Source organism: Musca vetustissima, unplaced genomic scaffold (genome assembly GCF_032173495.1).
Source record: "Musca vetustissima isolate MV318-11 ecotype Yass unplaced genomic scaffold, APGP_CSIRO_Mvet_v1 utg6009, whole genome shotgun sequence".
Classification (NCBI taxonomy): Eukaryota; Metazoa; Arthropoda; class Insecta; order Diptera; family Muscidae; genus Musca; species Musca vetustissima.
In genome coordinates this window covers 168,869-196,091 of record NW_026882788.1, presented here as the reverse complement: position 1 = coordinate 196,091, position 27,223 = coordinate 168,869, and the positions used below count along the sequence as shown (strand labels likewise).

The 27,223-nt window shown below is 32.8% G+C and overlaps 1 protein-coding gene across 1 annotated transcript; it reads right to left on the bottom strand.

Moving 5' to 3' along the window:
- Positions 1–1,104: 1,104 nt before the first annotated feature.
- On the bottom strand, positions 1,105–26,687 carry LOC133329489 (sodium bicarbonate cotransporter 3). Its single transcript, XM_061537962.1, has 11 exons — positions 26,586–26,687; positions 21,678–21,812; positions 20,988–21,461; positions 15,077–15,356; positions 14,149–14,959; positions 13,948–14,082; positions 13,384–13,886; positions 10,711–11,023; positions 10,406–10,648; positions 5,135–5,421; positions 1,105–1,216 (listed from the first exon to the last, which is right to left on the bottom strand). The coding sequence occupies exons 1-11, from the start codon at positions 26,680–26,682 to the stop codon at positions 1,114–1,116; spliced, it is 3,381 nt and encodes a 1,126-aa protein (XP_061393946.1). The 5' UTR covers positions 26,683–26,687; the 3' UTR covers positions 1,105–1,113.
- Between the last annotated feature and the right edge of the window lie 536 nt (positions 26,688–27,223).

Genomic DNA, 27,223 nt, shown 5'->3' with positions numbered 1-27,223 from the left:
GATATTAAAGAAAGGTTTGGGTGTAAATTCCCCTTTATTTTCCATACATTTTTCCCACATCGTTTTTGTTTTGTAATTTTTGGATCAATGTCAAAATTCGTCTATTTCTATGTTGATATTAATTACTGGAACCTTAAATATTATATTTTTCTTGTTGTGGTTTGATAGATAAACATTTACAAATAATAAATCTATATGATTTGTTTTTTTTTTCTTTCAATATACATTTTTTTTTGTTATTAACAGTTAAAATATATTACTAGATCATGGAACGGGATTAACAATTTGAAATAGGTGATATGTCAAATGTTTTTTACACACATACATACAAGAGTATCATGCTTATAGTACGTTTACATTTTACAAGATTTCGTTAACCCATAGCGTATACGTCAAATATATACCACTGGAACTAATTGAGGTTTGATGTTATCCCCTAAAATAGAATAAACATAGATGACCCTCATTTAAAATATAATTTTTTTGTCTTTTTCTACACCTGTTCAAAACATATCGCATGTTGTTCAAAACATATCAAATGTAAATCGAGAATTCCATTTGCAATTCACAACATACAAATTGCAATTCAAGAATTCCATTTGCAATTCATAACAATTAGTTTTCGAATTACAAATGAAATTCTCAAATTGCAATTGAAATGTTTTGAATAACATTATAAAAAGGTGTAGAATATATGGGGAACTTCATTTACAGTTTTAGTATTTGAATTCATATTAACTCATAATAAAGTAGCGTCTGAGTTTCAGCTCAAAAATATTCCAGTTGCTTTGAACCCTCGTTTTGCGAATCAAAGTTAATAAAGGTGCCAAATTTTCACGTGTCATATTTTATGTTGAAAGGTTCTTCATAGCCATCTTCATTAGTCATTATATCTTAATAAACTTGTTATCGATATTACTTTGTATGTATGTGTGCAATGGGAATATAATGATTATGTATCGTTGTTTTGGCACGGTGGTTCTGGTCGGTCGGTTACATGGTTTCTCTTTTTTTTTTGTTATGGATGCTTAAGGAACGTTCCATACAGGTTTACATTTATCATTCATATAAAAAAATATTTTATTTTCTGGCTTCATTTTTATTTTGCCTTAATCATACCATCGTCTCAAACGGATGTTTCTGTTGACGATACGTAGAGGCGTCTATTATTTGTATATCCGTCCCATTTTCGTACTGACGTATCAGATGTTTTGTGCTGAAAATTTAGAGAAATTTAATTTAAACTATTCAACAAACAATTATGAACATATTTGGGCGATGAAGATAAAAAACAAAGTTACAGAAAGAATGATACTAACAATCATGCAGCTCTACTGAATTCCATTTAGTTTACTTACAACAATGTGTGAGATATGGTCAATATAGTCATTCCTGTCTTAAGAGGATGTATTTTGAATGTGGACATTGTGTTGTTTTTAAATGTTAATAAATCCTGTTTCTAAAACATTTATATTTAAAGGAGTTGTGCAAAACATTTATTGAATATTTTATGAGGAAAAAAGTAGAAAAATTAAACAGTTTCGTCGTATGCCAGAACATCATGGCTTTTAATAATAAAAAAAAATGATTGGATTGTTTGTTTTGGACTTCTCAGTAGTATTAGGAGAATAACTAAAAATACAATGTTTTTTTAAATTTTAAAAATAATATGTATATAACAAATGTTAATCAACATCAAACCTAAATGACCTTTTGTTTGAAACTAAATAAAACCAAGAATGTGGTATTGAAAATGTAATTTTATTATTATTATTGGTTAAAATGCTTTTACAATTATTAAATAGTTCTATTGACATTTATAAATAACTACCGGGGATGTTTGAAATGCGATCAAGGTTATTTTTTGGGAAAATAAATATTGATATGAATATAATGAACGATTGTATTCAATCCTTTTTTATAAATAATTGCTAAAATACTGTAAAATCAACATTATTGTTTTTAACTGTTATCAATTTATAATATTATAATATGGTGTGAATGTAATGTTTTTCAGATCTACAACTACAGAGGTGTAGGTACACATCTATAACAGATGGCCTTGTATCGATGAAGACTTAAGGTTTTCTTATAGCGCAAGATGCTCATTCCTTTTTCTATAACAGGTCTGGGGTATTATTCTCTGTAGATGCATATCTTTGGTATTAAAAAAAGTCCTTATAAAAAATGAAGATCCTTAGGTCTCTCTATAGAATAGATGGCAACTGAAAAAATATTATCTTCTTCTCAAAACAAATGAAAACCGAAAATTTTGAATAAAAAAGTAAACATTAATTAACTTTTGTATTTCAATTGACTTTTTTTACCAATTTGTTTTTACTTCAAATATATATATATATATATATATATTGAAAATACAATTTTAGACACATATATAAAATGGGTTAATTCTATATAGTACGGATTTTTAAAATTTTATACGTATTTATGTATGTCACATTGTGATGCGGTATAAAAATCTTTCAATGGGTTGTTTGTTACTTTGTAAAAAGGGATGGAAATTAATATGATTTCATTTTAAATGTGTATACTTTGAATTTAGTTGTCAATCTATAAAACATTTGTTTTTTTTTAGTTTAGACATATAGTTTGGGTCTCAATAGGGTATGAATAATGTTGATTGAACTTTAATTGAGAATATAGTTTTGTAATGTTTATTTTACACCTTTTTCACATGTTACTCAAAACATATCAAATGTAATTCGATAATTCCATTTGTAATTCACAACATACAACTTGCAATTCGAGAATTCCATTTGCAATTCATAACATATCAGTTGTAATTCAAGAATTTAATTTGTAATTAATAGAATACTTTTCGAAATTCATAGAATTCCATTTGAAATTCATAAACTCGCATATGAATTCCAAATATTGCATTTGAAATTCATAAAATTCCATTTGAAATTCATAACATTTCATTTGAAATACATAATATTTCACTTGTTATTCAAAACTTTTAATTCTAAATTTGAAAAGTATTATTGGTAACACACAATTAATATGTATGAATTTGGAATGAATTACAACTGAAATATTATGAATTACAAGTGAAATGTTATAAATTTCAATTGAAATGTTTTGAATAACATTAAAAAATGTTTAGAAATGAAATTTAGAGAATATATTATTAGATGTTTGGTAGATGAGTTGTCGTGAGCGCTAGAGATCGCAATATTTAAGATAGAGCTTTAAATTTTACACTCCTATGAATAGGATATATTGGTCTATGTTTTGTTACAGTCACATATAACGGTTACCATTCCATTTTGGTATTTTGAGGCTGGTTGTTAAGGCTTCTTGGAAGTGTCCACTACATATTTGCAGAAAATATTCAGTATTGATCAATGCTTAGACATAGTGATATACAACCCCTATATACAAGTCACGCCACATTTTAGGTACATTCATAATCCTGGACGTGAATATAGCCATCGAATGAATCATGAGTTGTACCATCTATACTCGTACATCGTCAGACGTATCGAGCTGCAGCGACTACAGTGTCTAAGTCATGTTGTGAGAAAGGCATATAAAAGCGAGCCAACTGATAGTTTATGCCGAAGGGGAAGACCACGAATTCGATGGAAACATGAAGTGGAAGATAAAGATATCGAAACATGGTCTTTCAAATTGAAAAAGCTTTGCAGAACCTTTTTTTTTGACAATAATTCATATAAAAAATTACATTTTTAGTCGATTTTGTGTTAGTAAAAGTCAAAAATCAACTTTGAACAGATCAGACATGATCGAAAAGTCGACTTTTTAGCAAAGGAAAAAGTGGAAATTCTAAAAATCGACCTTTTGTCCTGAGACAAAAATTTAAAAAGGTAAGCATCCTCCTGGACTTATTTTCCAAACGAAGTGAAATTTTAGCTGCTTTGTATGCACCAATGACATAATTATATAAGGTAGCCTCATGCCGTCATTGTTTCCAATTTGTTCATAAATTTGCTTTTGACAGTATTCAGCTTTAAAAATTTAAATGAAAATATCTTTCTTCGAAATGTACGGATATCATGTGTTCAGTTGCAAAAATTGCTCATATAATATTATAAAATATAATATGTAACAACTATGGTTAAATCCTGAGAGCAATGTTCAGTTTTAGAAAATATATTAAATTTTGACAGTTTAGATTTTCAATGAATACAATACCTTCTGACAGAAAATTGTGAGCTTTCCATATTTTGACATAGCCTAATTATACATGGTCGTCTCATTTAGATATGCTCAATAAGAGACTTATTGACACATTTGGCATTTTAGAGGACCGTTTTTTTAAACACAAAGTGGCTGCAATTTGACATTTTATAATTTCAAAGGTTAAAAAAGGTCTATAAATATCAATAGTTGGAATTAGTCGCTTGCAACAATTCGCCTCCACTTTTATTAAAAACAAGTAGTTTACCAGTTACTAGACTGTGTATGGTATAAATAAGTTCCATCCGATCGAAATTAACGTAATTTTAAACCGTTTATCATAAGATTTTCTGTATTACCAATCAAAGTTCATATCAATAACAACGCAACTCTATTACATTCATATATATTCTTTAAAAGCCTGCTTTGTTTTGTTCCTGTGCTATTCTTACAATTGCATAATACCATACGTTATTTGTGCTATTCATAATGTGCGCATGTGTTTCTATGGCTTTTCATTTTTTCTCTCTAAAAATGGCTCTATATAATTCTCATTGACTTCGATTTAGACTGGCGTTATTAGGTTTTTATTATTTTCGGCATCGTGCGAAGTCGTTTCCTTAACATGTAATGAATCGGTTTTTGATGAATTATCAAAAATGACTTTGCTCGGTGTTGTCGTGGTTGTTGTATTTTCATCTTCCTCGCTCATGGTGGTCAGTGATTGTTGTTTACTATTCCGATGCAATTTAGTTTTTTGATTGTATTTGTTATTATTTTTGTAAATTTATAATGAATGAAAAATGCATAAATGGAGAACAAGAAAAATAGGAAATGAAATAAAAAAAGAAAACAATTTACAATTCTAGCTTTATTCGTTTACTTCTCGGCATAGTATGTATTTATGTTGGTATGTTGGCTTTCTACAATTGTTATGATTTGAAAGAAAATTAAACTCAACTCAACTTACTTATGACTCCCGTTAACCTGACGAACTTTAAAGTTGATCGGTATTATCAACTGTTCCGTTGAACTACCATCTTCGTGTAATTGCTGCCAAATACTTTGTATCTCTTGTGGCATATTCATTGATTTTCCTTGTTGTTGTTGCTGCTGTTGTTGTTGTGTCGCTGATGATGTCTCACTTGAGTCAACTTTTAGGGGTATGTGTATAGTTGTTGGTCCCGGATTTATAGAAGAATTATATTTATCGTATCTGTCATGATGTTGTTGGTGGTGGTGGTGTTGATGATGATCCTTAAAAATAATATACATAGGGTTTTTGTTGTTTTGTTTGCTTATCGTATTTTGTTATTGGAGGAATTTATTATGGACCTTGTTTTGTTGTTTGAAAATTTATCACTAGCACAAGTGATTGAGTGTAATGAGAACAAAAGGTGCCATAAGGGTGAAATTAGAAAATTTTTAAAACGATCTCAGGTGAAATGTTGTGATAAATTAGTTTAGAAAATTGTGGGCGGAAATTAAATTAAAATTATGACGAGAAAAATATGATTCTAATTGAAATTGAAAAATTTCTATTTGCACAACTAAATAGCAGTAATATTACGGGTGAAACATTTTTTTGTGACTTTTTAAATTTTGAAGTAAATTTATATTGCGAAAATATATCCAGCTCCATCATATATCGATCGAAATAAGGAAATTTCGTATGAAGAATTTTTCTCTAAAATTTCGATTGTGAATCCTGTAATAATTAGACTTTTTTGTGAAATATTTGTGTTTGGCCTGAAGTTGCTGGTAGTATTTTTAGAAACCGATTCCATAATTCTTTTATGAGAATTATTTTCATTTTGATATTTAGTGTCTATGTACACACCTGTCTTTTAAAGTTTGAACCAAATATATACAGTATGTTCTACCAAAGGATTCAAAGTCGGACCTTAACCTTCCAAAAGTGTGGGAACATTTTAGCCCAAACAGAAAGTAATCGACGAGAAGGTGTGTACTTTTTATAAACTTACACTGGATATTCGTTAGGAGTCTTCGAAAGAACAAATTACAAAAATATTAAACGTATTTCAGAGTTATGATAGATTTCCAAAATATTTATAGATGATTAAACAAAAATGGATAACTGGGGAAATGGATTTTGTTTTTATGAGTTTTATTTTTTAAATTAAATATAACATTAGCTTATAATATAACTAATCTATTGTTTATAATTGAGTTTTGAAACTTTATACTCATAATGAACAAATCTGTAATTTTTAAGAAATGGCGATATAATGTCAGAAAAATGTCTATTTTTATATTTGGCATCAATTGATATTTACAGGTAAAAGTTCGACCGGGCCAAAATTAACGACGTTTTTGACTGAGCGTAACGAATATATCTATGAGAAAATCCATGTCAGGACATAATAGAGGTGGATGAAAAAATCTCGGTGGATGTTGCGATCGATACCAAAGATATTCTCCCCGTCCGTTTGTTGAAACACAATATTTAATACCGACTTTACGTATTTTGAATGCACATCTGTTGGAATCACGATATAGTTAACAATATTTAATATAGATCGATCGGGAACCCAGATACGGACTAAAGGTAGTTTGGACCAATCCAAATCTCTTTTTTTGAAGATATCTAACAGAGAATCCATGTCCGTCTGTTAAACGATATAGTTCACAATGTTTTATACAGATCTGTTAAAACCCCATATAAATAATTTAGATAAAGCACACAATATTTACAGCCTGTTTCCCTAAGTCGATCTAAGGGGGTTTTTCGCATTCATTCGAAAAAATCAATTTGGGTTTCCGTAAACCCTTTCTAAATGTTAATGTATTTGAACGAAAGTTCAATCGAAAAAACAAGTAATGGTAGATAAAGATTTCTCACATATTGGTTTTAACTATAACGAATTGGACTCTCATTATACGAACGAAAATGTCAAAATCACTCATTTGCTCTTGCCGTAGTGGCTGTAACATGGGGTTTCAGGTTTTCAAACAAACGGTAAACACTCTTTATAAATAAAATATCAACTTACAGACTCTTCGACCTAAAACGTGTGGTGGAAGAATATGGGAATTTAAATTACAAATTATATGGCAACTCTATGAATTATTATGAATATGGCAACATGGCCTCCTGTTTCTCCGTTCTGTATCTCTATTCTTTATTCTTAATTTTTAGTCTTTCTCGAAGTTTCTAAGCATCCTGTTCAGAGGTGGTCCGTCAGAAACAGTGACGTAAATGACATACATTTTCGACGTATATTACAGACGTCAAAAACGTCGGAAACTCACCCAAAGCCATTAGGTTTTTGACAAAATACCTATTTCCATTAATAAATTTGGGAATTACGTATGCTTTACTGAAATCCATAAATAATTTCAAAATCTTTTTCTCCAAAAAGTTTAGAATTTTGTATTAGTGCTAGTAAGAAACAGACAGATATATGTAAAAATAATATGTATTTTTGAAAATGACGTTTTCTACATTTATTACATTTTATACAGGTATATGACGTTTTCGACGTTTACACCTTTTTGACAGTCGAAAACCTAAAAATTCGTCATACGGACCATCCCTGATCCTATTTGATTCAATAAAGCTTGTGTATTTTATATTAAAATGTTCGCTCAATTGACTATAACTTTGTATTACCGGTTTAATCTCAAAAATGTTTTATATAGGTTCATATTTTGACATAGAGTCTAAACACAACCAGAGAGTCCGGAGTCAGCGGCATACTTTTTCGCCAAACAAAAGAGTTAGCGGTAGCGGCACAAAATGTCAAAATTTTGATAAAAATTTCCATTGAAATGTTGGTAGCACTGCTGATTTTTACCTAAAATACCGCAACTCTATTGAGTATGACGCTGAGCAAAAATGAATAAAATCTGTCCTATCGTCAAGCCGTTGGGCTGTCGCTGACTCTAGACACCTTAGTTGTGTTTAGACTCATAACCTCCATTTGAAGAATCTACCGTATATCATCTCCAAAAGATCGTTCAAGCTAAGGGATTTCGTTTTAAAATGTGTACAGAAGCTCCCAACGATATTCCTTTCAAAAATACATAACAATTTTTACTCAAGTCTTGTTTTTTTAAAATCAAAATATTAATATTTATCTATTTCATAAAACTATATGATTATATGGACAACTCTAATAGTAGGTCGTCACATATTGTACCATATCGACGCATCCGAACCATAGTATGCTAAGTCGACGTAGCATGTTTTAAAGTTCTTTACGTTTTACGATACTACGGTCCTTAATTTAAATTCACTGAAATTTTGGTAATCATCGGCCAATCCAAACCAAAGTTATAAGCAAAAATGTACTTACCATGGCACGTACGATTAAAGAAACTTCCATACTTTGAAAGCTTCTACTGAAAAACTCAATTTTCAGACTTAGCATACTATGGTTCGGAGGCGTCGATATGTGGATAAAAATGAGGTCATTCTTTAAATGTCATTTTATTCGAAGGCTATATTAAAGGTTCTCCATATGTAGAAGTTCCAAACTGAACACCAAGTTCTTATGGTGTTCAGTTTATTCTATGTACATCAGACGTCAATAAGCTGCTAAATCCTATAAGCAAGATTTTGAACTTTAATGTGATCATCGTAATGACATATAATTACGAAGTACAGTCTTGTCTGGATATAGTTCAAGTTCAGCGACGGTCCCCAGGGACCGGTGCCGCGCTCAACGTGTTATACTTCATTTATTTGCTTCTTACGCTTAAGAAATTGACATTAGAACTTCTATATCTAATATTTTCGCTGGTTAGAGTACTGCCTATAAAAATCGTGTTCACTATATAGAAGGCTCAATGTATCCAGACACGACTGTAACTGTGTTTAAATTCATTTGATTTCTCCAGAATAAGTATAAAGTTTCAAGGCGTCAATCTTCAAGCCAAATTGACAGGCTACCATTTCTATATAGTAATTCCAGAGTTTGTGTGTTTTGTTGTAATTGTGTTTTTGTTTTGTATAATTGTTCTATTTTAATTATTTGTTTCTTATTTTTTTTTCGTTTGTTGGGGTTTGATTACAATAAAATGTAAATTTTATAGGCAAACTAATGCAGATGCTACTACATAGGATCGTTGTCTTTTTCTTCACTTAGTTAAAATTTGATTTATATTTGTTTGTGGCTTTTTTGTGTATTGTAAATATATAAAATGTATTTGTATGTATAATGCTCACATATTATATATATCATTTAATTATAATACGTTTTTAGGTACTTTTTCTATATTGACTTAGTACAACGTTTTCTAGATTAAAAATACAAAAACAAAGAATTTTTCGTAAAATACATTAAATAGAGGAGGATATGAAGGATAAAACGAAAACAAAAAATATTTAAATAAATGACTATAAGCTAGTTGTTGTTATAGCATTAAACAAAATATATATAATTATAAAAATAAACACTTTCTCTATTGTTCTTTGTAATAAAATAAAATTAGAACATTGATTGCTAACAAAATTTCAAATAACACAAACTACTATCGTTATTAGAATGCTGCACAGACTCAAATTGTTCGAAACATTTTTTTAAATATAAATGCATTCAAAACTATACGATATATATATTAAAAACATAATATTAATAATAATTAAAATATGTATATTTAGAATAATCATAATTATACTAAGAAGAACTAGCTTAAATATACAAAAATAAAATATAATCAAATACTGACTTTAAAAACAGAAAAAATCAAAACTCAAACTTGAATAAAATAATTACAGTGAAGCACAAAACTTTGTTGCGTTTCTTTTGTGATTGTTTGTGGTGGTGGTGGTGGACTACTACAGTGCATTTCAAAAGAAAGAAACGTTTAACTAACAGTGATTATCAAATAAATACACATACATTTAGACGAGGTAATTAAAGTAGTAAAATAATGATAGAAACACAGTTTCATTTCGATAGTTTGTATGTGTGTGCGTGTGTTGGAGATAGATAGAGAGAGATAACATCATCATCATATAATAGTAGCAAAATTAAACATGGTTATCCAATCTTCCTCCTTCACATATGAAGATAAGAGGAGAAGGCAATTGCTGGCTGATCTATTTCTTCAGCAATGCACTCTGGGCCTCCATTTCCTTTTCATTGGCCTGTGTAAAACTGGCCGATTTCATGTTGATTTTGCTACCATTCTTCTTCTGAGGGGATTTCTCATTGATGGGATGTGAAGTACGACTACCACCAAAACAAGGTAACATTTTTCTAAAGCACCCCACCTCAGCATCCAATTGATGGAGATCATCGGCAGCCTGGCGTTTGGTCATCTCCGGCATTATGTCGTCGAGGATTTTCAATTCGCGGCGTGTGAATACCAAATCCAAGGCCTTGCGTATACCAATCATAACGACCAACATCAAGGGGAAGAGTATAGATGTGGATGAGAAGGATTTGATGAGCCACAGACACACCAGACAAGCCAATTGAATAATTGTGAACAAATGGACACGTTTTATGGGGACCTGAAAGCATACAAAATGAGTTTATTAAATTAATCACTTCAAGCTTCTCCCATTCTTCATACCTGTCTAAGGAACATATAATCCGGTTGATATTTAGCTGGCATCAACATAATCAACAAACGATCGAAGAACTGCAAACCCTTTAGCGAGGCAACACCCATGTACAAGAAGACACCAAACAATACCGGCATAGGAATGTGACACAAAATGGGTGTCAAATATACGGACAGACCAATGCTAAGGAATATCATAATGTGGGTGACACGTTGTTCCCGCACTCCCAAGAATTGTGGCTTTTCACCGGGTGCCGAACATTCAGATTCTTTCTTCAGTGAGTTGACATGGTTAATACTGAGCACAGTGGCGGCGACGAACCTGAAATTGGAAAATGGAATACAGACATGAAATATGTAGCAAATAAAAAAATAGGTAAAAATATTTAATAGGAGATGACTCTTATACAGAGCTCTCTTCTACAGATGGAAAAGAATTCTCTTCTATTAATAGGAAAGGCCCTGTTCTACAGATATATTCTATTGATAGAAGACATATTTTTCCTTCTCAAAGCAGACATCAGGAATCTTATAGTGCTTTTAAATTTAACCGGATTTCAATTTTCAATTCCTTTTCATATATGTCAAATAGATCTTCATAAAGTAGGTTAACCCGGTAAAAAGTTCTAATGTATATACCGTTTTAGTGTGATAATAAGGCAACATATTAACATACATGAGAAACATCGTTTTATTGGCCTTCTGGAAGGCACCTAAGTCAATTCCAAGACGAATGGGAAGGTAAAGAGAGCTGCTGGAATTTCAGGCAGCCCATCAAAGGCATTCAAGATGACATCACCAATTTGACGTTGTAGTGGATAAATATTTTCGCAGTCTTGTCAGCTATGCTGTGGAAGATTTAGACTTGTTAATTTCTGCAGTAATGCCAAGGCGAATGCAACTGTAATCAACGATAGTCGTAGATGTGAAGACAAAGGTCTCATAGACTCAGACATGGTCGGGTCTGCTATAGCACGCCGTGCTCCGAAGAAATTGTATGGTATCGACAAATTTCCAGACATTACAGTGAAGAAAGAAGGAGAAGCCATAATAATTTTCCTGGAGGTACTTTTTATTCACTGCCTCAACATTCACCAATACCATGGAAGGAGGCACTAGTTGTACCGATCCCATAGCCTGGCACTGATGCGTCTTTGCGTGGAAGCTACAGACCAATTTCCTTACTATCGCACTTTATTCTGCGACGCATCAACCGAATCCATAGCGATTGTCACTTTGGATTTCGAGCAAAGCATTCGACAACCGACGCACTGGCAGTATTCTCTATATATGTCACCTAAGGCTTCTGAACACACTGAAGGAAGGAACCATTGCTATTAGTCTGGTATTTGCCAAAACGTTTGACACAGTCTGGCAGTACGACATTCTTTACATGATGCAATCGCTCGGATTCGATCATCAAACTAGTCGCATGGTGGCAAGTTTTTTCAAGGATCGAGTAGTTCGTGTGAGAGTAGAAAATAAGATGTATGAACAGCGAACGACCGAAGCATGGGTGCCACAGGAATCACTACTGGGACCGATTCTGTACAACCTGTTCGTATGCGACATACCAGGGCCACCCGAAAGAGGACTGCTGTTAACATATGCTGATGATGTGGTAGTTGCACTATTGAATGTGTACATGGAAACACTACACTACTGTTTCACCAAATGGAGGCTTAATCTCAAATTTGGAAAGTGTGTATCGGTGGTTTTCAAAGGCAAACCCAAATCCACTGCGGAGAGCTTCCGAAAATACATTGCAACTATAAAGGTTGGAAATTAATTCATCGGAGTGTCAGACAGGATGAAATACCTTGGAATCATTCTGCATGGAAGATTCGATCTGTCGCAAAAAGATGAACTTTGCCTATCAAAGACGCTTTCGAATGCGAGCAGGACTTTCTTCGAGGGTAAAGTCCACTGCTAATAGCTTCCGAAAATACATTCCAACTACAAAGTTTGGAAATGAATTTATAGGAGGATGAAATACCTTGGAATTATCTTGCATGAAATATTCGATTTCTGTCGCAAAAAGATGAAATTTGTCTATCCAAGAAGCTTTCGAATGCAAGTGATTGGACCCATCATCACCTACTCCTTTGCTGCATGGGCAGACATATCGGCATAAGTATCATGCGTAGGAATGAGACCAACGCTGGATAGAAATGGAATTTATAGACGTCCGGTCAATACGAACATCTACAATGCAATCGACTTCAGCCGAATCAATGCCTGCATAATGAAATATGCCCTCAACTTCCTGAAAATGAGCTAGTTTGTGGAAAAAGGGTTGGTAGAACACCTCCCCCGGCAGCTTTGTTGGAGTTGCGAGACGGAGGAATCCTATACGACGAAGATGACCGGTTGATGTACTGTCATCGGAGGAACCTAAGATTTGACTCCGTCATCGGAGGAACCTAAGATTTGACAGCTCAATAAAATAGAATGGTATATCTCTTTTATTGATAGAAAATGCCCCTCTTCTATAGATGGTAGATATATCTTCTTTAAATAAGAAAAGAGATCACTTCTAATAGCCTATATTAGATGTCTCTGAGAATTACTTTAGTAAAAAAATAATTTTAGACTAGAAATTAGCTCTTGTGCCTCCTCTCATAGTAATAAAATAATCTATCAATGTCATTAGTTTTTATGTATGTGTACGGTTCCACTTACCATGGCAAACCCATAATACTGCAAATTTGTATCAAAATTGACAATACAAACAAATCCAAATGATAACCGCAACCTTTACGCAATTTATTCTCCTTACGATTGATAATGACAGCGGTAATTTGTTGATCCATAAAGATAAGAATTGTACCCAAGAGGGCTGGGATGACAGCAGCTACAGCCGTCCATGCTGGATTATTTTCAGTGAATGGGGGAATAATCCAATCGCGTGTAGGCAAGGTGGGTTTCAACTCGTGGGGTACCTCCAATTTGGGTGTTTCGATTTTCATGAAATAATCAAATGCCGACATACTGAAGATGGCAATGATGACGGAGAAATCACTGACGTATTGACGCACCACCGTGGGGAAGAATCGAGCTGTCTTGAAGTCTTTCAAGATGGTCGAAATAATAAAGGTGCCAATAAACAATAACACAGACATAAGGAATATATTTGAGGTATCTGGTTGTTCACAGTCCACGCCGACTAGAGTGCCGTTGTTGGCCTAAAATAGAAATGACAAATTTTAATTTCAGTTCATAGAGCCATAACAAGTAGGAACTTACCAAGCAATAATCTTTGCTATATTTGGCATAGTCCAAAATGGTGGCATTACTACCCACTGGCGGTGTACAAACACAATCATATATATCATTGTGTACAGGATATGTTTTGCCAATTTTCAAAACGTTTTCAACAGCCTATAAAAGATACAGAACGGATAGATTTTTATGTGTGCCATTTTAAAATTTCCCTTTTCCTCTCACCTTCATTATAAATATAAATGCTATAAGTGTGGCGAAATTCTCTTCAGTGAACCGGGTAATATAGCACACCAAAGCACTGGCATCAACAGCTGTCAATATCAACAAGATGACCGCAATCCAGGTGCCAATCCAAAATCGGAATGTCATATAATCCCAGCCCTGCTTCAGACAAAACTCATAGACAATTGTCTCGAAGACCAGCACAGGACCCGTCGAACCCAAAATCGTAAGAGGTTGTCCCGAAAAGAAGCCATAACCGATACCGCAAACAAAACCGGAAACCAAAGATTCCATGGCAGCCATATTTTTACCCGTTGCCTGAGACAACAAACCGCCAAAGGTAATAATGGGCGAGAGGCAAGCAAAGTACAAAAAGATCCATGAGGCTATGCACTGCATTGAGAAAGCCTCTGTAAAGTCGGATACATAAAATGGTGCTTTACGTTTAATGTCATTGACCAGGCCACCGAATAGACGACCCGTCCGCGATAGACCAGATTCTTCACGTAGTTTTGCTTCCAATTCTTCTTCGTCGATTTCCTCTTTGGGTGCTTCGGGTGGGCGTTTACGTATTTCTTGTGATGGTACTGCTGCTGGTGGTTCAATGCGAATAGCTGGATCCCATTCACCAGGTGGCAGCACTGTCACGGCGTCCAAGAATTCATCAATACCGGCCAACAAATGATCACGTTTGCGTGCACGATAGGCAACTTCATGGAAGATTTCATCGGACATTAGGGTGGCCATGGCACGGCCAATTTCATGGAAATTACTTTGACTGCCAGGTGGGCCCAAGAGAATGAAAATAAATCTGCAGGGAGGGGGGGAAATAAAATGAAATTTTATTGAATAGAACACATTTTCTTTCTTCTATAGAATAAAGGAGACCCTCTTCGCTATAATATAATGTTAATAGAATAGAGCTTACCTTGTGGGCACTGGAACTTCCGTTAGATCACCCATAATGGCGGCATCTTTCAAACGTATGAAACCGGCCAATGGCTTCTCAAGAAAATCAACCTCACCCACAAGAATATTACTGGCCTCAGCACCGGGTGGGATTTTCCGCATGAAATTCATATTCGCACGATGATCGCTGAGATCATTGCCACTGCTGTTCCGTTGCATCGACTGGCTGCTGGGACTCTTGATCATATCCTCTGTTATAACGGGCATTTTATTATTTTTACGTATATTTTTAGCTTTTTCTTTAGAGTTTTGAATTTTTTGTTTCAATAAAAATTACAAAATTCAACAATTACGAAACAAATTTACCGAACAACACCAAAAATTGCAAGAGGGTTTTAAAAAAATTAGGTGGGTAGACAACAAAAGGGTGCAGATTACAGTTGTGTAGAAATCATAAAAAATTAAATAAAAAATAAATAAAAAATTATTAAAAATTAAAGTCACTACAAATTAAAAAATATCATTGCATGCTTTTAGGGTGTGTGAATAAAATTGGTGGTGCATATTTACTTTAAGCCGGTGTGAGAGTGAAGAGAGTTTGGCTGTGAATGCGTGAGTAAAGAGTGTGATATTTAGTGAAACATGTATCAGTGTGTATGCGAGTGTGGTGATTATGAGAGTGTTAATTAGTATTTTTTGACAGTTGGTGTTCAGGGGAAATATATGTCTGCTGTTTAATTGAAAACATTCTCATAGTAAAGGAAATATTAAAATTAATTTATTAAAATTATTAAAACATTCATGCACTCTAAAATCTTTTTAAGGAACCAATTCCGGAAGAGAATCTCTTTTTTTGTAAAAATCATAACCTAAAAAATTATCATTCTATATGGAATATTATTATTATTATTATTTACATGGACTACTACTGTCATTGAACGAACTATAACATGAACAAAATCTCATTCAGTTTGGTAATATCGTTGTTTTACCATTTGCTAAAATATGGGTCTTTTGGGTTTTTGGCACAGTTAAAAAACGTCCACCCATCGTATTATCATCGTTTTTATTTCCATTCGAACCATTTGTGGTTGTTAAGGAACTGGGCGATGTTGCTGCCATTAAACCCGGTGCCGATGAAGCGCTATGATGCTCTTCCACTAGAATTGATTCATTTAGTTAGGACAAAAAAATGAAAGAGAGAGAAAGAGTGGCATTGAAAGAAAGTGAGAGAGGTAGATAGAAAGGGCAAAGTGGCCAATAGTATGCATACTATTTTGTCAGAACTTTCAACAAGGGTGTATATCACGTGAGGAAAATATTTAGATCTATGTTTTGGTGGAAGACTTCTTATGCCATTTATTTTAGAGTAAATGGACTCGTATGTCATATACAGGGTGAGATGAAAAAAGATGCAACCAACTTCAAAGAGGTCAGCCGATGGTCGCTCTCCGCTTGTATTAATCGACCGTGGCATCAAAATAAATGCCGAATATAATCGCGAAAATATTCTGGAGGCTGTATTAAAGCCTTGCGCACGCAAACATTTTGGCCGCAGACCTTGGACATTCCAACAGGACTCAGCAAACCAAAAAATGTAAAAATGGTGGTGTTTAACTTTGATGCAGTTTTTTATCTCACCCTGTACTATAGAGTACAGGACTTCGTTTGCTATCTACCATAAAGAAAATGACTTCGTATATCATATATCATATAGTATACGACTTCGTGTTTCATACACTATAGGTTAGTTGACTTCGTATGTCGTAGTAGATTACTTCGTATGTAGATGGCTGCGTATGTCTTCTACTATAGAATACGTATGTCCTCTATTTTCGTATGCCGTCTGGTATCGTATTTCGTACTTTTTATGTTATCTACTATGGAATAGACTACTTCGTATGTCACCTACAATAGCGTAAATGACTTCGTGTGTCGTTTACTATTAAGTATATGACTTCGTCTGTCATCTATTATAGAGTAAATGACTTCGTATGCCGTCTACTATTAAGTATATAACTTCGTATTTGGTTTACTATAAAGTAGATGACTTCGTATGCTATTTATTATTGTTTAAATGATCGAACTTCTACTATTAAATGCTAAGTAGTGTACACTAGATAACTTCGTCTGACATTTAAAATAGCTCGTTTGGCTTATAAAAGAGAGTGAATGACTTCGTATGCCATCTGCTATTGAGTATATGAGTTCGTATATTATCTATTTTGGAGTAGACACCTTCGTATGTCGTTTAATATTGAGTATATGACTTCGTATGTCGTCTGCTATAAAATAAATGACTTCGTATTTTGTTTACTATAAAGTAGATAACTTTGTATGCCATTTATTATTGATTAGATGACTTCGTATATCATGTACTAACTTCGTATGTCATATACAATCCAGTAAATAACTTCGTATGCTTTCTTGTGTACTCTAGATAACTTCGTGTCATAAAATAGATAACTTCGTAAATGCTACTCCCTTGTTGAATTTTCCATAATATTTTAGTTTGTATAATTTTAATTAATTAATTATTATTCATTTTTAAATTATCTAACATATAATTTATTTTATATCAGCTTTAATTATTATCTTTAACTAGTTAGTGGAATGACCCATATCTCTAGGAAATTAAAAAACAAAACACAATAAACAAATAAAAAAAATGCAAAGGAATTTTGCACATAGTGACATTTTAAAGAGAAAAACAAAACATAACGTGAAGAGAATTTTTATACTCAGCACACATTGATATCAACAACATGGAGAGAGAGAAAAAGGGAGAGAGCGAAAAAAGTTTTTAATAACAGGATAACGTTTGTAGCACAACACACAAGACTTGAATGTGAATTTGAGAAAAGTTGAAAATAAATCTCTCTCTTTAAAAATCCTTATTGAAAGAGAGTGACAAAGAGTTGTTATTTTGTTAATATTTTTTGTAGAGAAATAGGAAGGAAGAGAGTTAAACACATTTTCTTTAGTTTGCTAGTATTAATTGTTGTTTTTTTTGTAGCACACTATTTTTTTACGACAAAACCTTCTTTACGTTTATTAGCTGTCGAGTATCCATGTGAACCATGTGGAGAATGTGAGGAGCCGGCATGAAACCAAGTGGTTACACCAATGTGACCAAGTTCAGCTATTAAGTTAATAATAATTAAGGAAGGAAGGAAGTATATGAGGAGCATTTTTTATAAATAAATACATTTAGTGGTTTTCTTTGCTTTGCTTTTGTTTATTTTTTACAAGCAGAGGATGATGTGATTTTATAGAAAAAAAGTAGTTTATGAAATAGGGAAAGGGGAAATGTGCTGCTGCTGTTGTTGGTGAATGATGGCCTACATTTGCACCTCTAGAAATTATGTGGGAAAAATAATGTCTGTTTATCTATTCCCTAGGGTGGTTTTCTAGCTTTGCAAGGGGTGCCTTTAATAAAATGAAAAATTTTACATTTTTACAGGTGTTTTGGTTGGGTGCCTTGGCATCTAAATATTCTGCTGCTGTTCTGTTTTTTGTTTAGGAATATTTCTAGCCAAAAGTAACAAATTCAACTGAAAGCAACAACAATATTATTTACACTTAATATTAGAGAAGATTAACTAAAAAAGTAATTTGAAATTATTGTGGCTCTACCTGTGGGCACAGCTAGGTAACAACCTCGCTGATCCTTACTAGTGGCATAATAAGGCGTTGATGTCGATGCATATAGCGGACTGCTGCCATCAAGTCCTGTTGAGGACACATTCACATGCAATGAGTTGGTAGAGGCATGTAAATCTTATACATATTAACATTGGATTAGTATTTGTGATGTGTTAAATAAACCCAGTATTAGAACTCTATATCTATACGAATATTACACTATGTAACAAATTTGAAAGATTTTGATTTAGATATAAAATCGGTAGACTTTGAGGAAATATAAAACAATAAAAAAGGGATAGTGTTTGGGAATTTCTTTGAAAGATATGACGGAAAATTATGTCATCTCTTTTGTACAGGGTATAATTTTGTACAGGACTTTCAAACAAGAACAACTGAGGATATTGCTACTGTAGCCCAAAGAACAATTTTTCCGAGTTTTGTTTTTATGCCTTTTTAGAGCCCTATGCCATTACGCCCTATTTGCATAAAAATCATTTGTTTAGAGCTCAAGAAAATCATTATTCTGAAGAGATCCAGTTCCTATTAGGAAGTTAACAAGCCTCGGAAAATTCAATGCCTTAAAGATAACTCGACAATATCTGGGTCTAGTTATCTTTACAAGAGACGATCACAGTTTATCACCACGATTTTGTGGTTTTAGACCTTGTAACTTTTTGATTCGGATATGAGCCTGTAAGATGGCACTTCCGGTGGCCATTTGCAACATATTATTTGTATACCCTCAGCCTTATGGCTTTGACACGGCAAAAATGTACTTCATCGAAATATTGTTATTAGACCCCATGTTTTTTTTGGACCAAATCCGTTTCAGACAATTTGGTGTCGATTCACAAATGTCCGTCTGGTGCGCAAAACAACTCTCGAAGGGAGTAACCGATTTCATCCAAACTTTGCACATCGTAATATTTCTACCAAACTTAGTTCAAGTTAGAAGATGGGGAATATTGGTTCACTCCTTCTGGTACCTCCCCCACAAAATGGTCAAAAGTGTGCAAAAAATTAATTTTATAATAACACGTACAACCCATTATCTTTAACTTCTTAACTCCTTCTGGTACCTACCCACAAATGGTCAACATTTTCAATATTTCTAAGCGAACGGAATGCCGAATTTGAAGCAAACTTTGTACATCGTATTTTCTTAACCCAACCTACATAAAGACCGAAAATGGGATCCATTGATCCAATACTTCTGGTACATCCCCCACAAAGGGTCAACATTTTCAATATTTCTAAATCCAAAATCAGGCAAATGGAATGTCCGATTTAAACTTAACTTTGCACAATCTATTATCTTTACATAGCCTAGATTTAATAATATATAAACTTGTATATGAAACGAATAATAAAGCCTGTATGTAACTCCGAAAATCTCCTCAAACCATAGGCTGAGGGTATACATCTGTTGGGTATTAATGTTTTCCTTACCGATTTTATCAATAATTTCCCCATAATCTTATAATAATTTTTTGTTACATAGTGTAAACGTTATATTACCAAAATAGCTACTGACTACGTCTTACGTTACGTTGTCTACTAATTTCCACAAATCCATGAATTAAACGTGAAAACATGTTAGGAGGACTCTGAGAAACTTTCTTTGCTTTGGATACGAGATTATGAGATAGAAATGTTAATGATGAGAGAGACAATATAAAATACACAACACAAAAAATCGTTTAGTGAGAGCAAGAACATTGCTCACTCTCCCGCTATAATTTACTTTATACAATGATTTGGAACAGAGAAATGAAAAAAATACTTTTAAAATGTAATGTAAATGGTGAAATGAGAGAAAAAAAAAGACACAAAGAGAGAGATGTTTATATACTGAGATATATATGAGAGCTAAATCTATCTCATTTTAAGAAAAAAATGTTACTGAAATTTAGATCAGCGTTTAGATTTACGAAATCCACTCGATCTCTTATGTCAATTCCATAACGTAAACGTCAAATATAATATACGTTTACGCTATGGAATTGACGTTTGAGATTGAGTGGATTTTGTAGTGTAAACGCTGTCATAAGCATTCATATTCAAAATTTGCGTTCACTTATGTTGTCAATTGATGGGTTATTCAATTTCTACATTTTTATCTCAGTGACATATCACTCCTCTCTTTGTGCCTTAAAAATGTATGTCTATGATCATTAGATGATATATTAATTACATTTTTTCTGTAATATCTCAATATGATCCATATGTATATATGTATGAGTGTATGTTTGGTTTTCATTCACTTCTACAACAAAACTTACTTTTCGATGATGAATGATTCCGTCCGATATCAGCCAATGAACGTATAATCGGCAATTTTGTCTTCTTATTATATTCATGCTGATGACGATGACGTCTCAACAGAGCATCCTTAACTTTATCCCTTGAGCCGGCCGGTAATGTGCGGGCATTTACCATATTCTCACAAACTAAATCGGCTATCAAATCCAAATTGTTCGCTTCCATGTCCAATATCACAGATCCATTTAACAGCAGGGTTCTCAGTTCGAACAGTGAATGTAATGACAGCGTGGCCACATGGGGTTTGGACCAACGATTGCCGCCCTCTTCCACATCTTCTTCGAATTTAATCCATCGGGCTGTTTCTTTCCATTCGATTTCGTCGCCTTCTTTAACCAATGTTAAGTATTCCGAGAATAGGGGATGTGAGACGTGGGTACCGTCATCAGCATCCTCACCCAAAATGAATTGTACCCGTTGGGCGGGAGGGGTGACTGTAATGGTAATGGTGGGAAGATAAGGTGGATTGGTTAACAACTTTTTCTATTTGTTTTCTTTTTTGTTTTTGCTAAGTGGAATTTTTATTTTTTAATCGCTTTTTGGCCGTTGCATGTCAATGACCAATTCTATTACTTAATTGTAGTTTTGTAATATTTAATTTGTTGAATTTCTTTTTTGTTGTTGTTGTTGTTGTTGTTGTTCTTACATACCCGGCCTTTCAACTTCCGGTTGTCTCTCATCACCACTGCTATCACTTTTGCCATGATGATGTTTGCGCCTTCTTTGCGAATGGCGACGTCCACCGGGTACATGTACACCTACATAGACAGAGTGGGCTCGATGTCCTGCAAAATAAAGAAAATTGATATTTTAAAAATATTTTTTAAATTTAAATTATTTCAAGCATTATCGAATAAAAATAAAACCGTTTAGCTCAAAATATGACATTGTTTATTTAATACTAAAATAATAACTCATATTCGAAAACCTTTAGTATTATTCTCTATAATTGGAAATTGACCTTGCAATTTTGTTTTTTAATTTTTTAATATTCATCACAAATTTGAAATTTTAAAAAAAATATAATCATAAATCATAAACATTAATCCACAGCCAATTTAGTATTATCCAGTTAAATCCCCTTAATTCATTATCAGTTTAATCCAGTATAATCCAAATAGTTCCAAGCATTATTACCCCTGCTAAACTTTATAATACCTGGCAGCACCCAATGATGTAGAATATAATTAGAAAATACAAACAAGTTAAATACATATTTATTTTTCTATTTATATCACTTCCTTTGTTTACTGTTCCCCCTTTAAAGTGTTATTAATATGAAATTCAAGATTTTTATTATTATTTAATTATTTACTAACAATTAATTGATATTTTAATTATCATCGTGTTAAAAATAGTTTAAATTTCTGTATTTAATTTGGATAATTTGCATGACGTTTAAATAGAATTGCCATTTTCGTCATAGACAACCTGGCGCCTGTAAACAATTTGGTTTTGCTATTAAATTTCACAGCTGTCATAGATAAATATGAATGTTAGCTAATTCAAAGCAATCATAAAAAATATATATATTTATATACAATGTTTAGCTTGTGATTAGTTTTTGGGTGATAGTAGGTGATAACCCAGCAAACAAAATGAAAAGGAAATGTAGCCGACAATTAAAAAAAAAATAATACAAAATCATGTAATAATAATGGGACCCCACTTAAATTTCGAACTAAATCGAAGGGAAGGAAAAAATCGAATGCTCTTTGATATGGTGTAATTTTCACCTCACATATATTAAATACAATTTTTACTAATATTTTATTATGTATATATTTTTTGTTTAGCTACAACATTTTTATGTTATGTTAATATTATAATTAACTATAATATAAATAGTTAACATAAATTGCAATTAAATATCCATGTCTAGTAGCTTAAAAGCATTAACACTCTTTATTGCTCCTAAATAGCCCACATAAATTATGATATTCTTAATATGATGACAGTGCAAATTATTTCTTCCCACACTCATAGTTAGTGTTTGTGTGTGTGTTTTTTTGTCAAATGACAAAATGCCACAGACAATTTTGTGGTTTTAATTACTTGTAATTAATTTCAATAATTTTGATTGACATTTTCATGGAAGAGTTTTTATTTTTTAAAACTACTAGTAACTTTATATTCTTCCAAAAAAAAATTTCAATTACAAAATTTTTAAATTGTTTTGTTTGAAAACACATTGAAAATTTAAATACATGTTTACGTTTTCTCTAGTATTTATTTTTCAATTAAAAAATTCCGAGGCTTTTCGAAATAAGAACAAACTGGCTGACCCACCAACAACGAAATTAATTATATTTTTTCTTGTCGTTGGTTGTTTGGATAAAATTTTGTTAATGAAAAACACCACGCAAACAAATCATTCACGCATAATTGTTAACAGTTAAGTGATCGAAAAAAGTGTGTCGTTGGTCGCAGTTGCTATTTTGTGAGTCGAGGGTGTTTGCATTATTCTGAAACATGGTATTTTTGGTAATCAAAAAAGAACAAATACATAAAATGTGAAAATGTCATTAAGTTCCGCTGGGCCGAACTCTTTATACTATTCACCATGAGGTGGTCATTGAAAGTAAGTGGAATCGGTTGGGTGAAAATTGTCGACAGTGAGGTTAGAAAATGTTGACTGAAAATGGTGCGGAACCTTTATGTAGAAAATATGGACCCACATTGAAAATTTTCTGCGAAGAAGTTTTTACATTTTTTATACTCCAAAAAGCCGTAATGCCAAATTGCAAATCATTCGACTGTAAAATTCAGTTAAGTTCTTCCAAATGCAAAATAGGGACTATATCAAAAAGTGGACATTATTGGAAATCCCCGAAAATTTCCCCACTAACAACACAAAATGTCATACAAGTAAAATGCCTTAAATTTAACAGATCCTGTCCATGGGGGCTATGTTGAAAAGCGGAGTGCCTGATTACAACCCCATCTGCTAAAAATGCGGCCAACTTTCAAAATACAGAAATGGTATTTTAAAAGTAAAGAGAATAGAAACGCCTAATATTGGATTTATAAATATTGGACATTTTGACCATTTATGGGGGAGGCATCAGAAGAAGAGGACCAATTGGTCCCATCTTGGTCTTGATCTAGGCTTGGTAAAGATAATAGGTTGTGCAAGGTTTGGTTCAAATCGTACATTCCATTCTCGCCTGAAATTGGATTTATAGATATTACAAATTTTGACGTTTTATGGAGGAGGTAACCGAAAGAATGGACCAATGGATCCCATTTTCCTATTTGATCTAGGCTTTGTAAATATAATAGTTTATTTAAAGTTTAGTTGAAATCGGACATTCCATTCACCTGATATTTTATTTATAAATATTGAAAAATTTCAACCTTTGTGGGGGAGGTACCAGAAGGTGTGAAGCAATGGGCCCCATCGTCGGACTTGATTTAGGTTTGGTAAAGATATATTAGGTTGTACAAAATTTGGTTAAAATCGGATAGTCTGCCAGCATATCATAAAATATATTTTAGCTAAATTTTGATCATTTTGTAGGGGAGGTATCAGCAGGAGTGGACTGATATTACCCCTTTTCGAACTTGAACACAGTTTGGTAGAAATATTACGATGTGCAATGTTTGGATGATATCGGTTACTCCCTTCGAGAGTTATTGTGCGGCCAAATGGACATTTGTAAATCGACTACAAATTTTCTGAAACAGATGTGGGGTAAAACCAATATTTCGACGAGGCTCATTTTTTGCCCTATCAAAGTGTATATACCCTCATTAGTCATAAGGCTGAGGGTATAAAACGACAATACGATGTAAGAACGTCAATGAGATCCGTCGGACCGAAACTTGTATACCAGGAATACCGAATTAAAGAGGCTTAGGTTGTAAAATTTGACCGTACCCTTAACATATCGAAAATCCAGGAGTCCATTTTTATGAGACTTGTGACAAACATGCCGAACCCTATGCACCCCCACCGTGATACTTAAAAACCATCGGCACCATTATGTGGGGGATATTTTGTTAATAGTCTGTCGGGATATTTTTTAAAGAAAATACCAAATTACAAACACTTAAGTTAGTTGGAATCTTAATATACCGAAAAGTAATGTCAAAACGAAGACCTATGTGGAAAATAAGTTTTCTTAATCACGAATAAGGCAGAATGTCTCCGATTGGAAATATGTCCAACAATTCGGTTGGAAATGTGTCTCAAAGCTTCAAACAGCCGTGAACGGATCATCGTGCCATAGAATCTAGAACCAAAACGTGGACCGATATATCCGATTCTAAAACACTATCTTGCATACTGCGAGCTGAAATATTTACTATAAATAGATCTGGCCAAACACTTCAATATTTTTTGCGGGAGATAGATCCGGATCACTAAATTTTTGAACCTTATTTGAAGATAATAAAACCGATTTTGTATAGATTTTAATAAACCAATCTAACATATATGCATGTCATTTAAATTTCAAAAATATTGTTAATCACATGGAATAAATGTTGAGCCAGATGCGATAGTAAAACACTAGAACTGTTGTGCCATAAACGGTTTTATCATGTTAACTGTAAGCATACAAATTATTCGATGTTATTAGCAAGTTTTTTAGGTTTCAAATGTTGTGCATTTAATTTTATTTCGTTTGATGAAAACCGGTATTAGAATATGGTTCTAAAATTTTGAAAACCACATCTGTCTCTCTCAACGATGAATAAATGTTTGGCATAATGAGATTTATTTATGGTAATTATTTCAGACAAATCTGAAATTTATACGAAATTTATTAGTGTAATTAGATAATGAAAACAAAAAAAATCGTCCGATATAAAAAAGTTAGAAGCATTTGAAATGTGGACATATAGTCAAGTTCTAAAAATTTCAATGGACAGCCCATGTTTCTAATGTTGAAGTTTTGAGAAAAATGAACTGTGAACAAAAAACTTCTAACAAAATTATTCAACAGCATCATGAGAAACCAAAAATATAAAGTCTTAAAAGCAATAACCCGCACAAAAATATAAGGAAGGTATCGGAGTTGTAACAAACTTTTTAAGCCTGGCGATTTGCAGATGTGCTAACAAAATTATAAAATAAAATCTTTAATACTTTAAATTGTATCTAAATTTTATTTGTAGTTTATATCGGAAATCGATCGAGAAATGAGCGACATTTTTGTATAATGTTTGTAGGTCAAAAAATCTCTTCTTGTGGTATTAGTTTACGCTTCAAGAAAATAACGAACCAAGCTCCCGAAGTTTCTGGTGGAACACGACACCTCTCCTATTGGCCAATTCTGGCCGTTTCTGGTCTGATATCGACATACACCACTTTTAAAATAAACGATTCATATATATAAAAAAAAACATCATCCCGTCATAACTCCAAAACTTAATATACTCGCCAAGGGCTTTCACCCAATATGAAATTTCCACCATATAAAGATCTCTTATACAGTGTTATAGGCCTATTTCAGACATGTGTTTGCATTTATTCCTAATTTATATAAATTTAGCCGACCGTATGGTTCTTATTATTTAATTGACTGTAAAATTGTCTTTTTTTCGGCACTTACCTTCAAAATCATTTTCTGTATACTGTTGACTGAAATCTTGATCGCCTATTATACGAGGATCCTTAGAGGCCTCATCATCACCGCTGGAAGTATGCATGGTCCAGGGTCTGCAAAATAAATCAAAAACGAAAATAAATTAATAATTTTTTCCTTGAAAACATCAACGTCGTTCAATGAAATTCAACTCAAACAAGAGAACAAAAAGAAAACAACAAAAATTAATCACAAATTTTGTAAAATAAATATTTACATTATACAAAATGTAAAATTAAAACACATACATATAAAACAAATGTAATAATTTTATTGCAAATAACTTATCTGCTGTTGTTGTGATAATCAACAAAATACACCAAGTGTAAATTCTTGGCAATAAAAGGTTTAACAACTATTAACGCCCTTTTTGAATGAATGCCGTTTTAAATTTATTAAGAGGGTTAAATTAATAAATTATATAAACATTACTATTTGTTGTTGGCAAAAAACACACACACACAAATCATAAATAAACAATTTGTTTCTAGAATTATTATAACTATAATCTGCCGGCGTTTTTATCAACGGTTACACCTTTTCACTTAGTGTGACGTTTACAAACAATTTGCAATGGGATTAGTAATGCCAGGCAGTTGAGCAAC

Coding starts and splice junctions, on each gene's coding strand:
- LOC133329489 (XM_061537962.1), bottom strand. CDS start 26,682: ATGCATACTTCCAGCGGTGATGATGAGGCCTCTAAGGATCCTCGTATA. Junction 21,813..26,585: donor TACAGAAAATGATTTTGAAG/GTAAGTGCCGAA, acceptor TTTATTTTGCAG/GACATCGAGCCCACTCTGTC. Junction 11,024..13,383: donor AGTATTATGGGTTTGCCATG/GTAAGTGGAACC, acceptor TTCCAATTTCAG/GTTCGTCGCCGCCACTGTGC.